The sequence below is a fragment of the Marmota monax genome, unplaced genomic scaffold (assembly GCF_021218885.2).
Source record: "Marmota monax isolate L192 unplaced genomic scaffold, Marmota_monax_Labrador192_F-V1.1 WCK01_AAM20220418_F8-fsc00417, whole genome shotgun sequence".
Classification (NCBI taxonomy): Eukaryota; Metazoa; Chordata; class Mammalia; order Rodentia; family Sciuridae; genus Marmota; species Marmota monax.
The window spans coordinates 69,013-82,857 of record NW_026693442.1 but is presented as its reverse complement, the minus strand read 5'-3'; the positions used below and the strand labels follow the sequence as shown (position 1 = coordinate 82,857).

At 41.6% G+C, this 13,845-nt stretch overlaps 2 protein-coding genes across 2 annotated transcripts; both read right to left on the bottom strand.

The window, feature by feature from the left end:
- Positions 1–2,363: 2,363 nt before the first annotated feature.
- On the bottom strand, positions 2,364–4,636 carry LOC131424661 (C-C motif chemokine 3-like 1). The gene is made up of 3 exons (XM_058583388.1): positions 4,491–4,636; positions 3,228–3,342; positions 2,364–2,870 (listed from the first exon to the last, which is right to left on the bottom strand). Exons 1-3 carry the CDS (start codon positions 4,564–4,566, stop codon positions 2,780–2,782), a joined length of 282 nt encoding a protein of 93 aa, XP_058439371.1. The 5' UTR covers positions 4,567–4,636; the 3' UTR covers positions 2,364–2,779.
- A 3,190-nt stretch (positions 4,637–7,826) lies between these two features.
- Positions 7,827–9,601, bottom strand: LOC124101514 (C-C motif chemokine 3-like 1). The gene is made up of 3 exons (XM_046457524.2): positions 9,443–9,601; positions 8,673–8,787; positions 7,827–8,334 (listed from the first exon to the last, which is right to left on the bottom strand). The coding sequence occupies exons 1-3, from the start codon at positions 9,516–9,518 to the stop codon at positions 8,244–8,246; spliced, it is 282 nt and encodes a 93-aa protein (XP_046313480.1). The 5' UTR covers positions 9,519–9,601; the 3' UTR covers positions 7,827–8,243.
- Positions 9,602–13,845: the final 4,244 nt, after the last annotated feature.

Below are 13,845 nucleotides of genomic sequence, written 5' to 3'. Positions count from 1 at the left end.
CTTCCAAGAGGCTGTTTTTTTTCCTGTGGAACTTATACATTCAACTATATACCAGCAAATATGACTCATGGAACATGTTGCTGTCTTAATTGTCTCACAGTTTTCCTTCCCTCCATTGGTGATTTGCTTCCTGAACATCCTTCTTGTCGCTTACGAAGAATGGCTATGCTAACATCAAACTGTAAGGATGATATAAACTTATTATCCAAAGCAGAGTTTGATGCATTGACCTTTTCCCTTGTGGGGATCACTGGATTGGCAGTAGAGCTTATAAGACAGCTATGAAATTGGCATGTGTAATGGCAAAAAACATTAATCGAACATCTACTGCTCTAGCCTTGTTGAATGAAGAACAGCAGGTTTTATGACAAGAAGTTTTGGATAATAGAGCTGCTATAGATTATTTACTATTGTTACACCATAAAAAATGTATTCAAGTAAAAAATATGTGTTGCTTTAATCCGACTGATAACAGTGTTCCTATTGATACAGAAATTCATCATTTGAAAGAAATGATTGATAATATCAGACAATATGAAGGAAATGAAGACATATTGTCATGGTTAACATCTTGACTTCCTAATATTTCCTGGTTAAAAGAATTAATGATATGTGTGATTTTGATACTTGGCATGTCTATACTTGTTTGTGTCATTGGTCGTTGTATGATTACTTGTCTCTTATCTCGTACCCGTAATATGAATCATTGTGCATACCAACCTAAGACAGAGGCTTTCATTTTCCATCAATGGAAGTCCTCCATGATGGGTAAGAATGTTGCAGTATGGTTCACAACCTAAGACAGGTGCAATCGCCGTCATTGTTATTTAAGGGGGAACTGTGTGCTCACGCATACAAACAGTTAAGTTTTGCTGTGCTTAGCAAAATAAGGAGTTCTGTGAGAAAGTATGAACTCTTTGAACTGTGTCCTTGTTGCTGTCTTAAGAAGATACGAGAAAAGAATGTTCTGCCAAGTGTAAAATTTATATATATATATATATATATATATATATATATATATGTGTGTGTGTGTGTGTGTGTGTGTGTGTGTGTGTGTGTGTTTGTGTGTGTGTGTGCTGGGAATAACTAACCACAAGTTAATTGATAAGAAATACGGAGCACTGTGACCATAAACAAAGGTTTCCTGAGAATGTTTATTCATGCTTGTAAGGATTAAGCTGCTGAAAGGAGGTTTTTTCTTTTCCCTTATTTTAATTAACAACGCTGTATAAAAGAAGGAGAGAAAAAAGTAAAGACTGTGCTCATTTTCTACTGGATGTGTGTGTGTGCATGAGTCTTCTTAAGCATCTCTGCTGTAACAGGAATTACAGATTGTCATCGGGTTCTGACAATAGCTAAACTGTGGACCCAACCTAGATGCCCTTCAGTGGATGAATGGATAAAAGTAATGTGGTATATATACACAATGGAATATTACTCAGGACTAAAAGAGAATAAAATCATGGCATTTGCAGGTAAATGGATGGCTTTGGAGAAGATAATGCTAAGTGAAGTAAGCCAATCCCCAAAAAACAAAAGCTGAATATTTTTTCTGATATAAGGAAGCTGACTCATAGTGGGGTAGGGAGGTAGAACATGGGAGGTATAGATGGACTCTAGATAGGGAAGAAGGGTGGGAGGGAAAGGGAGGAGGCAGGGGATTAGCAAGACGGTAGAATATGATGGACATCATTATCCAAAGTACATGTATGAAGAGACGAATTGGGTGTCAACATACTTTATATACACAGATATGAAAATTGTGGTACATATGTATAATAAAAATTGTAATTCAAAAAAACCCAAAGTACATGTATAAAGACATGAATAGGCGAGAACATACTTTATATACTAAGATATGAAAAATTGTGCTCTATATGTGTAATAAGAAATGTAATGCATTCCACTGTTGTGTATTTAAAAAAATAAAATCAATAAAAAAATAAACCCATACCTCCCCCATGATCAGGGCCATTTTCCATCCAGGGAGTGAGCCCTCTGATGCCTGACTATTCTACTAACTAAAAGGCATAGCTGGTCCATGAAGTCGGCTCCCATACCGGTTATTTGTACTATCACTTTGGCACTAAAACCATTAGTTTGTTTTTGCTTATGGTACCCATTCAAGAAGGGAATTTTCCTAGACCAGGTACATTAAGAATCATAAAATGTTTGTAGCTTGGAATATTCCAGAACTGCATTTCTCATGGAGTAACTGCAGTAGCTCTGTTCTTCTCCCCCAAGTCCCTCCATGTCACATCTTCCTATTATTTGCCTTTATTCCTCTTAACAGGTAATTCTGATCTTATGGACAAACAAAAGCAAACTCCACACCAGTTTTCTTTTTAAAAATGCATCTTTATTATTTCACAGGCTGGACACAGCTCAGAGCCAAAGGAGCCTCTAGGTGTCGGTCAGTACAAAAGGACTCACTCCATATCTCTCAGTTTGGTGGCTTTGATACCATGTCTGCCTAGAAGAAGCCCATGACAGCCACTCAATTGTCACCAAACAGTGTGAGCAAAGCGGGAGGGCATGAGTGGCAAAGAATTTGTCCTGGGATCTTTTGGAACAGTCACAAAAAGAAATGAAAATAAAAATAAATTATAAAAATTAAATAATATAAATAAATAAAATCTAAGTTCAGAGTGAGGCTGTTCAGCAACAACCAGCCATAGGAGAGGTAGCTATGGAGTCACAGAGATGCTTCCAAGACTCAGGCCCCTTTTCCCCACAGAGCCCACGGAGGTCACTGGGTTCCTTGCTGTCTCCAGGCCACTCAGGCATGCAGCTCCAGGTCAGTGACGTATTCCTGGACGCAGTTCTCATTGGGGTCAGCACATACCTGCCAGCCTCTCTTGGTTAGGAAGCTGTGGGGAGAAGCAGAGGATCAAACACTGAGGAATCCTACAGGGGATCTGGGGCCCACGGTGGTCCCTCCATTCCACCCCCTGCCCTGGGCAGCTCAGAGAAGCTCTGCCTATGTTACTCCAGAGGGTCTCTCCACCAACTCAAGAGTATCTCAGGTACCCTGCCACCTCCTTCTTCTTGTCCCTTCTCTCTGAGTTTGGGGTCCCACCTTCCCGACCAAGTCAGGTCACATTTAAGAGCTGAATCCTATATACGGGACAGGCCCCACAAGACTGGGCCTGTCTAGGGTTGCTCTCCTGGCCTGTCTCTGCCCGTGTGGGGCGGTCCTCAAGGTTGGGCAGGAGAAGGACACTTACATGACACCTGGCTGGGAGCACTGGCTGCTGGTCTCAAAATAGTCCTCTATGAATTTGCGTTGAATCTCCCGGGCCACGTAGGAGAAGTAACAGGCCATCGGGGAGTCTGCACCCACTTTGGAGAAAGGGACAGAATGAGTCCAGATCATCATCCAGAAGGAAAGGCCACCAGCTGCCACATCCTCAGAGGCTGAGGAAGAGCCCTACGCAGGGTGGGGACTGCAGACCAGGCCTCGGGAAGGCATTTGGGCATTTCTGCCTAGAAACCTCATGTCAACTAAGAACAGAGCAGGGAGGAAGAGCAGGAAGAAAAGATTAACATTAAACAGATACATGTGGTGGGATGGAAAGGGAGAGAAAGGGAAATTGCATGGTAATGGAGGGAGACCCTCATTGTTATACAAAATTACATATAAGAGGTTGTGAGGGGAATGGGAAAATAAACAAGGAGAGAAATGAATTACAGTGGATGGGGTAGTGAGAGAAGATGGGAGGGGAGGGAGGGGGGATAGTAGAGGATAGTAAAGGTAGCAGAATACAACAGTTACTAATAGGGCATTATGTAAAAATGTGGATGTGTAACCGACGTGATTCTGCAATCTGTATTTGGGGTAAAATTGGGAGTTCATAACCAACTTGAATCTATTGTATGAAATATGATATGTCAATAGCTTTATAATGTTTTGAACAACCAACAAAAAAAATAAATTAAAAAATAAATAAATAAATAAATAAAAATAAAGAAAAAAAAAAAGAAACCTCATGTCTCTGTCTTCCTACTGTCTCTGTTCTCCTTGCTTCCTGACTCTTCTTTGTGTGATTCAGAAAACCAAGCAGACTATTCTCCTCTCTTCCTTCAGGGAATTCTGTTTGGTTCAAGATGTCACACCTCAGCAAAAAGAAAGGTCTAGGACATCTATCTTAAGATCCAGTGGGCAGAGCTCCTGGGGAAGCCTGGAGTGAGCTGGGGAATCGACCACATCACTGGGAAGGAAGTACCCAGGTCTGGATTCTGCCTCTTGCAAACTCAGTGGTTTAGGGCTCCATTTTTTCATGCCCCAACCCTGACTCTCAGGACTGGGGACTAGGAGAGCTAAGATCCCTTGTAAAGATGAAAAGTCCTTAAGAGAAAGCTCAAAGTGATTTGCAGCCCTTTGAGAAGTTTTCTCTTTTCTCCTGGGTTCTGGAGACCACAAGAAGAGATTGATGTGGTCTCCCCAGGGCCAGAGAGTGGGGACTTCCGCCACAATAGGGTGGACTCACATGGTGCGGAGAGGACCTGTTTGCAGAGAGCCATGGTGCAGAGGAGGACAGCAAGAGCAGCCGTGGAGACCTGCATGATGTTCAGTGGATGATGGAGTGTGGTCTCAAGTATGAGCAGATCCAAGAAGGGCCTGGGTCCTCCCTGCTGCCTGTGTCCTTCTGGCATGTGAAGCCATCTGCCCTTCTCTTTACAGGCAGCCCTGGAGGGTGGGAAAGTGGAATCTGAGGTTGCATGGGGAAATTTTTAAGTATAGCAATGTTGTTGTGATGTTACACAATTTGGGGTCCTTGGTGACCACAGGTACTCAGGATATCTAAGAATAGCATCTCTGAGCTGTAGGTCTCAACTCTAGACTCATGACTTGCTCTGTTTTTTGGGGGGGGAAATCGTTTCCCTGTGAGAGAGAGGAGACGGGTGTGTTTCTGCTCAAAGCTACTATCAGCTGGTCCCTTCTCATAAGAACTTATTTATGGATGACCTCTTCAGTGCCATTCCTTTCTACAGAACTGAAACTCAGTGCTTTCTCAGTCTCTGTAACCACGTGGGGTTGACATGTGGATGACAGCAACATCCCCACCCCCAAATCCTGGACCTGAAATAAGGAATCCCCGGCTAGAGGAATGGAAAGTTTGATGTCACGTTTCATTTGTCCATTCATTGAACAGTCATAGAATGACTAGGGGACTCTGTCACAAACTCTATTTGTGATTTATGAAGTTCCTTTAGGTGTGGCTGTCAATATGTCAGAAGCCTAAAAGTATTTATGCCCACTAACCAAGAAAAAGTGTTTCTAGGAAAGAGTTCTACAGAAACAAGTCAGATATGGTGGTATCATCAAACAAAAAAGACCCAGCATCATTTGTAATTTTCCTCTAGCAACTACAGTTAACTATTTGATGTCCATCTTTTTGAATATTTACTATATAAATATATATGTATATAAGAATTTTTAGGATTAAAAACAAAACTAACATGTATAGTTCTGTATCATATACGTAGAGTGTATATGCATACAGCAGAGTAAGTGGGCACACCTTTTACACTTACACTTAATAGGATGGACACACGCATAGACAGAGGTGTGTGCAGAATTCGCAGCAGAATATTCCATGGATGGACATCTTAATTCCCCCCCCCTTTTTTAATCCCCTCCTGATGTTTTCCTTTTTTGTTTTTTTAAACTAGCCATACTGTAAAAAAAAAAATCCTTGTGTCTACATATTCCTATTCTTTGGCAGTGTTTCTATAAAATAGATTCCTGAAAATGGAATCAGGTCAAACAGCAGTTTTTGTTTGTTTTTTTGTTTGTTGAGTTTGTTTCTTTGTAGTACTGAGGATTCACTCCAAGGCCTCAGTCATGCTATGCAAAAGCTCTACCACAGAGCTGCATCCCCAACCCTAGTATGTGTGGTTTAGTATTTGCTAAGTAGTAGTGTTTAAATAAACTTCAAAGTGTTTGATTACTACGATTCTACACAATTTTTTTTATACCAGGGATTGAACTCAGGGGCACTCTGTCACTGAGCCACATCCCCAGCCCTATTTTTTATTTTATTTATAGACAGGGTCTCACTGAGTTGATTAGTGCCTTGCCATTGCTGAGTCTGGCTTTGAACTTGTGATTGTCCTACCTCAGCTTCCTAAGGTGCTGGAATTACAGGCGTGTGCCACCATGCCTGACTTCTAAACAATTTGGATACAAAAATCAGATTATTTGGAACATGAAATAATTGTGGCTCATAAAAATTAATACAGGTTTGATTTTTACACATCTTTTGAATGTCCCCTTCTTCTGAAAAAGGACCCGAGCTCAGTGTGTATTTCTTGTACTTACAACTGCAACCCAAGTAATCCCTCTGTTAAATAACTTACCTTTCACAGCAAATGTATAAATATAGTTTTCCTCCACATAGAAACTCATTTACACCTCTCCCCCACCAACATTAGCCATTTATTTTGTGGAGTATGGTTTTTAGAGAAATAATGTATGCTATACCTATAACCCCATACAGATATACACCACATTTGGGAAGGAGTGGTGTATCCTGTTACCTAAGTCAGAGTTCTTAGCCACTAACCTGCATGCAGCACTCCTGGTAAACTTGATAAAAACATCAGTTCTCAGGTTCCATCCAGAGCATTCTGGTGGGAGTGGCTTTTGAACTGTTGCCTGTGATTTGAGTATAGGTAGATCACACCTGGGGAAATCACTTGGGCAGTGTTTAATAGCACACAGTATGTAGTTAAATGAAGGTCTAGTTTGGGAACTCAGTTGTGCCATCTACATGCAGTGTGATCTTGGACAACTTTCTGACCCTTCTCAAGCCCAGATTTACTTTTCTGTCAAATGGGATGTTAATAGTACTACTTAAGCTATCTTATTGCATTAGTAGGATTGAATGGAATATATATATAAAAAGCACATAGATTTGAGAAAGACTCAAAAACATTAGCAATTTCTTATTAACAAAGCTTTATTTATCATAAGCAATCAGTAGAGAATACTCTGCCTAATGGTATCTGAAGGATATGGAAAAGACAACCCTGAAAACAGGGTGGCTGGACAGGAGGGAGGGAGGAGGAAGCCATCACATTGATGTCATTGATCCTTTCCCAATACATCCTTTCCCAGTGACCAGACAATCCCTGGGAAGGAGATCTCCCCCAAGCCTAAAATGAGAATCTCTGGGAAGAATCCAAAATATTGATCCTTCCCCAAATAAATCTTTTCCCAGTGACAGTACAATAGATCCTGGAGGGAAAGGGACAAGTGCTGAATGCTGAACTCTGCACCCTCCATCCTTCCCAGTAAATACAAATTTCAAATGCACACACCTGTTTAATGAATGTCCAAACTGATATGTTCTGATAAAGTCTTCAATGGTTAACTCATCTCACAGTGTGTAACCTATATAAACCCGTACCTCCCCCATGATCAGGGCCATTTTCCATCCAGGGAGTGAGCCCTCTGATGCCTGACTCTTCTACTAAATAAAAGGCATAGCTGGTCCATGAAGTTGGCTCCCATACAGGTTATTTGTACTTTCACTTTGGTGCTAAAACCATTTGGTTGATTTTGCTTATGGTATCCATTCAAGAAGGAAATTTTCCTAGAGCAGGTACATTAAGAATCATAAAATGTTTGTAGCTTGGAATATTCCAGAACTGCACCTCCGGTGTAGAGTGGAGTAACTACAGTAGCTCTGTTCTTCTCCCTCAAGTCCCTCCATGTCACACCTTCCTATTATTTGCCCTTATTCCTCTTAACCAGTGATTCTGATTTTACTGGACAAACAAAAGCAAACTCCATGCCAGTTTTCTTTTAAAAGTGCATCTTTATTATTTCACAGGCTGGACACAGCTCAGAGCCAAAGGAGCCACTATGTGTCGGTCAGTGCAAAAGGACCCACTCCATATCTGTCAGTTTGGTGGCTTTGATACCATGTCTGCCTAGAACAAGCCCATGACAGCCACTCGGCTGTCACCAGTGTGAACAAAGTGGGAGGGGATGAGTGACAAAGAATTTGTCCTTGGATATTTTGGAACAGTCACAAAATGAAATGAAAATAAAAATAAATTATAAAAATTAAATAATATAAATAAATAAAATCTAAGTTCAGAGTGAGGCTGTTCAGCAACAACCAGCCACAGGAGAGGTAGCTATGGAGTCACAGGGATGCTTCCAAGACTCAGGCCCCTGCTCCCCACAGGGCCCACAGAGGTCACTGGGTTCCTTGCTGTCTCCAGGCCACTCAGGCATTCAGCTCCAGGTCAGTGACGTATTCCTGGACCCAGTTCTCATTGGGGTCAGCACACACCTGCCGGCCTCTCTTGGTTAGGAAGCTGTGGGGAGAAGCAGAGGATCAAACACTGAGGAATCAACAGGGGATCTGGGGCCCACGGTGGTCCCTCCATCCCACCCCCTGCCCTGGGCAGCTCAGAGAAGATCTGCTTATGTTACTCCAGAGAGTCTCTCTCACCAACTCAAGAGTGTCCCAGGGTACCCTGCCACCTCGATCTTCTGTCCCTTCTCTCTGAGTTTGGGGTCCCACCTTCCCGACCAAGTCAGGTCACATTTAAGAGCTGAATCCTATATACGTGGCCTGTCTAGGGTTGCTCTCCTGGCCTGTCTCTGCCCGTATGGGGCTGTCCACAGGGTGGGCAGGGGAAGTGTCACTTACATGACACCTGGCTGGGAGCACTGGCTGCTGGTCTCTAAATAGTCCTCTGTGAATTTGCGTTGACTCTCCCGGGACACGTAGGAGAAGCAGCAGGCCGTCGGGGTGTCCGCACCCACTTTGGAGAAAGGGACAGAATGAGTCCAGATCATCATCCAGAAGGAAAGGCCACCAGCTGCCACATCCTCAGAGGCTCAGGAAGAGCCCTACGCAGGGTGGGGACTGGAGACCAGCCTCAGGAAGGCATTTGGGCATTTCTGCCTAGAAACCTCATGTCTCTGTCTTCCTACTGTCTCTGTTCTCCTTGCTTCCTGACTCTTCTTTGTGTGATTCAGAAAACCAAGCAGACTATTCTCCTCTCTTCCTTCAGGGAATTCTGTTTGGTTCAAGATGTCACACCTCAGCAAAAAGAAAGGTCTGGGACATCTATCTTAAGATCCAGTGGGCAGAGCTCCTGGGGAAGCCTGGAGTGAGCTGGGGAATCGACCATATCACTGGGAAGGAAGTACCCAGGTCTGGATTCTGCCTCTTGCAAACTCAGTGGTTTAGGGCTCCACTTTTCCCTGCCCCAACCCTGACTCTCAGGACTGGGGACTAGGAGAGCTAAGATCCCTTGTAAAGGTGATAAGTTCTTAAGAGAAAGCTCAAGGTGATTTGTAGCCCTTTGAGAAGTTTTCTCTTTTCTCCTGGGTTCTGGAGACCACAAGAAGAGATTGATGTGGTCTCCCCAGGGCCAGAGGGTGGGGACATCCGCCACAATAGGGTGGACTCACATGGTGCGGAGAGGACCTGTTTGCAGAGAGCCATGGTGCAGAGGAGGACAGCAAGAGCAGCCGTGGAGACCTGCATGATGTTCAGTGGATGACAGTGTGTGGTCTCAAGTATGAGCAGATCCAAGAAGGGCCTGGGTCCTCCCTGCTGCCTGTGTCCTTCTGGCATGTGAAGCCATCTGCCCTACTCTTTACAGGCAGCCCTGGTGGGTAGGGAAGTGGAATCTGGGGGTGCATGGGGAAATTTTTAAGTATAGCAATGTTGTCATGATGTTACACAATTTGGGGTCCTTGGTGACCACAGGTACTCAGGATATCTAAGAATAGCATCTCTGAGCTGTAGGTCTCAGCTCTAGACTCATGACTTGCTCTGTTTTTTGGGGGAGAAATGGTTTCCCTGTGAGAGAGAGGAGACGGTTGTGTTTCTGCTCAAAGCTGCTATTAGCTGGTCCCTTCTCATAAGAACTTATTTATGGATGACCTCTTCAGTGCCGTTCCTTTCTACAGAACTGAAACTCAGTGCTTTCTCAGTCTCTTTAACCACGTGGGGTTGACATGTGGATGGCAGCAACATCCCCACCCCCAAATCCTGGACCTGAAATAAGGAATCCCCGGCTAGAGGAATGGAAAGTTTGATGTCACGTTTCATTTGTCCATTCATTGAACAGTCATAGAATGACTAGGGGACTCTGTCACAAACTCTAGTTGTGAATTATGAAGTTCCTTTAGGTGTGGCTGACAATATGTCAGAAGCCTAAAAGTATTTATGCCCACTAACCAAGAAAAAGTGTTTCTAGGAAAGAGTTCTACAGAAACAAGTCAGATATGGTGGTATCATCAAACAAAAAAGACCCAGCATCATTTGTAATTTTCCTCTAGCAACTACAGTTAACTATTTGATGTCCATCTTTTTGAATATTTACTATATAAATATATATGTATATAAGAATTTTTAGGATTAAAAACAAAACTAACATGTATAGTTCTGTATCATATACGTAGAGTGTATATGCATACAGCAGAGTAAGTGGGCACACCTTTTACACTTACACTTAATAGGATGGACACACTGCATAGACAGAGGTGTGTGCAGAATTCGGAGTAGAATATTCCATGGATGGACATCTTGATTCCCCCCCCCCTTTTTTAATCCCCTCCTGATGTTTTCCTTTTTTTTTTTTAAACTAGCCATACTGTAAAAAAAAAAAAATCCTGTGTCTACATATTCCTATTCTTTGGCAGTGTTTCTATAAAATAGATTCCTGAAAATGGAATCAGGTCAAACAGCAGTTTTTGTTTGTTTTTTTAATGATTGGTTTGTTTCTTTGTAGTACTGGGGATTGACTCCAAGGCCTCAGTCATACTAGGCAAGAGCTCTACTACAGAGCTGCATCCCCAACCCTAGTATGTGTGGTTTAGTATTTGCTAAGTAGTAGTGTTTAAATAAACCTCAAAGTGTTTGATTACTACGATTCTACACAATTTTTTTTTATACCAGGGATTTAGTTCAGGGGCACTGTGTCACTGAGCCATATCCCCAGCCCTATTTTGTATTTTATTTAGAGACAGGGTCTCACTGAATTCCTTATTGCCTCGCCATTGCTGAATCTGGCTTTGAACTTGTGATCCTCCTGCCTCAGCTTCCTAAGGTGCTGGAATTACAGGCGTGCACCACCATGCCTGGCTTCTAAACAATTTGGATACAAAAATCAGATTATTTGGGAGATGAAATAATTGTGGCTCATAAAAATTAATATAGGTTTGATTTCTACATATCTTTTGAATGTCCCCTTCTTCTGAAGAAAGGATACTAGCTCAGTGTATATTTCTTGTACTTATAACTGCAACCCAAGTAATCCACCTGTTAAATAACTTACCTTTCATAGCAAACCTATGAACAGAGTTCTGCTCCACATAGAGCCTGATTTCCACACCCACTCCCCACCAACATTAGCCATTTATGTTGTGGAGTATGGTTTTTTGAGAAATAATATATGATACACCTATTACCCTATGCAGATATACACCACATTTGGAAGGAGTGCTGAATCCTGTTACCTAAGTCAGTGTTCTTAGCCACTAACCTGCATGCAGCACTCCTGGTAAACTTGATAAAAACATCAGTTCTCAGGTTCCATCCAGAGCATTCTGGTGGGAGTGGCTTTTGAACTGTTGCCTGTGATTTGAGTATAGGTAGATCACACCTGGGGAAATCACTTGGGCAGTGTTTAATAGCACATAGTATGTAGTTAAATGAAGGTCTAGTTTGGGAACTCAGTTGTGCCATCTACATGCAGTGTGATCTTGGACAAGTTGCTTACCCTTCTCAAGCCCAGATTTACTTTTCTGTCAAATGGGATGTTAATAGTATTACGTAAGCTATCTTATTGCATTAATAGGATTGAATGAATGATGTATACAAAAAGCACATAGATTTGAGTAAGCCTCAAAAACGTTAGCAATTCCTTATTAACACAGCTTTATTTATCGTAAGTAATCACTACAGAATACTCTGCCTAATGGTATCGGAAGTATATGGAAATGACAACCCTCAAAAAGGGTGGCCTGACAGGAGGGAGGGAGGAGGAAGACATCATATTGATGTCATTGATACTTTCCCAATATATCCTTTACCAGTGACAAGACAATGCCTGGGAAGGAGATCTCCCCCAAGCTTAAAATTACAGAATCTGGAAAGAATCGAAAACATTGATCTTTCCCAAACAGATCTTTTCCCTGTGACAATACAATAGATCCTGGAGGGAAGGAGATAAGTGCTGAATGCTGAACTCTGGACCCTCCATCCTTGCCCAGTAAATACAAATTTCAAATTCTCACAACCTGTTTCCTGAATGTCCAAACTGATATGTTCTGATAAATCTTCAATGGTTAAGTTATCTCCCAGTGTGTAACCTATATAAACCCGTACCTCGACTTAAACATAAGAATCATATGATCATCTCAATAGACATAGAAAAAGCGTTTGACAAGAGACAGCACCTCTTTATGTTCAAAACACTAAAAAAACTAGGGATAACAGGAACATATCTTAATGTCGTAAAGGCGATCTACCTACACTAAGCCTCACACTAACATCATTGTAAATGGAGAATAATTGAAGGCATTCCCTCTAAAAACTGGAACAAGACAGGGATGCCCTCTTTTACCACTTCTATTCAACCTAGTGCTTGAAACACTGGCCAGAACAATTAGACCGACGAAAGAAATCAAAGGGTTATGTATAGGGAAAAATAAAAGAACTTAAATTAGCCCTATTTGCTGACGATATGATTCTATACTAGAAGACCCAAAAAACTCCACCAGAAAACTTCTAGAACTAGTAAATGAATTCAGCAAAGTAGCAGGATATAAAATCAACACCCATAAATCAAAGGCATATCTGTGTATCAGTGGCAAAGCCTCTGAGAAGGAAATGAAGAAAACTACCCCATTCACAATAACCTCAAAAAAGAAATACAATATTTGGGTATCAACTTAATCAAAGAAGTGAAAGATCTATTCAGTCAAAATTGTAGAACCCTAAAGAGAGAAATCAGACAAGACCTTAGAAGATGGAAAGATCTACCTTGCTCTTGGATAGGCAGAATTAATATTATCAAAATGACCATAATACCAAAAGCACTATACAGATTTAATGCAACTCCAATCAAAATCCCAATGGCATTCCTCATAGAAATAGAAAAAGCAATCATGAAATTCAATTGGAAAAATAAGAGACCCAGAATAGCCAAAGCAATCCTCAGCAGGAAGAGTGAAGCAGGTGGCATCGCTATACAGAACTTAAACTGTAAAACAGAGCAATAATAACAAAAACAGCATGGTACTGGCACCAAAACAGACTGGTAGACCCAATGGTAAAGAATAGAGGACAAAGAAACTAACGCACAAAATCACAATTATCTTATATTAGACAAAGGTGCCAAAAACATGCACTGGAGAATAGATAGCATCTTCAACAAATGGTGCTGGGAAAACTGGAAATCCATATGCAAGAAAATGAAACTAAACCCCTATTTCTCACCATGCAAAAAACTTAACTCAAAATGAATCAAGGACCTAGAAATTAAACCAGAGACTCTGTGTCTAATAGAAGAAAAAGTAGGCCCTAATCTTCATCATGTGGGATTAGGCCCCAACTTCCTTAATAAGACTCCTATAGCACAAGAATTAAAACCAAGAATCAATAAATGGGATGGAATCAAACTAAAAAGTTTCTTCTCAGCAAAAGAAACAATCTGTGAGGTGAACAGGGAGCGTACTTCTTGGGATCAAATCTTTACCCCTCACACATCAGAGAGAGCATTAATCTCTAAGGTATATAAAGAACTCAAAAAGCTAAGCACCGAAAAAACAAATAACCCAATCAACAAATGGGCCAAGGACCT

Bases quoted from the DNA above. Each gene is read 5' to 3' on its own strand.
- LOC131424661 (XM_058583388.1), bottom strand. From the start codon at position 4,566: ATGCAGGTCTCCACGGCTGCTCTTGCTGTCCTCCTCTGCACCATGGCT. The intron at 3,343-4,490 runs GTGAGTCCACCC...CTTTCTCCAAAG, and splicing joins ACAGGTCCTCTCCGCACCAT to TGGGTGCAGACTCCCCGATG. The intron at 2,871-3,227 runs GTAAGTGTCCTT...TTCTCCCCACAG, and splicing joins TGCTCCCAGCCAGGTGTCAT to CTTCCTAACCAAGAGAGGCT.
- LOC124101514 (XM_046457524.2), bottom strand. From the start codon at position 9,518: ATGCAGGTCTCCACGGCTGCTCTTGCTGTCCTCCTCTGCACCATGGCT. The intron at 8,788-9,442 runs GTGAGTCCACCC...CTTTCTCCAAAG, and splicing joins ACAGGTCCTCTCCGCACCAT to TGGGTGCGGACACCCCGACG. The intron at 8,335-8,672 runs GTAAGTGACACT...TTCTCCCCACAG, and splicing joins TGCTCCCAGCCAGGTGTCAT to CTTCCTAACCAAGAGAGGCC.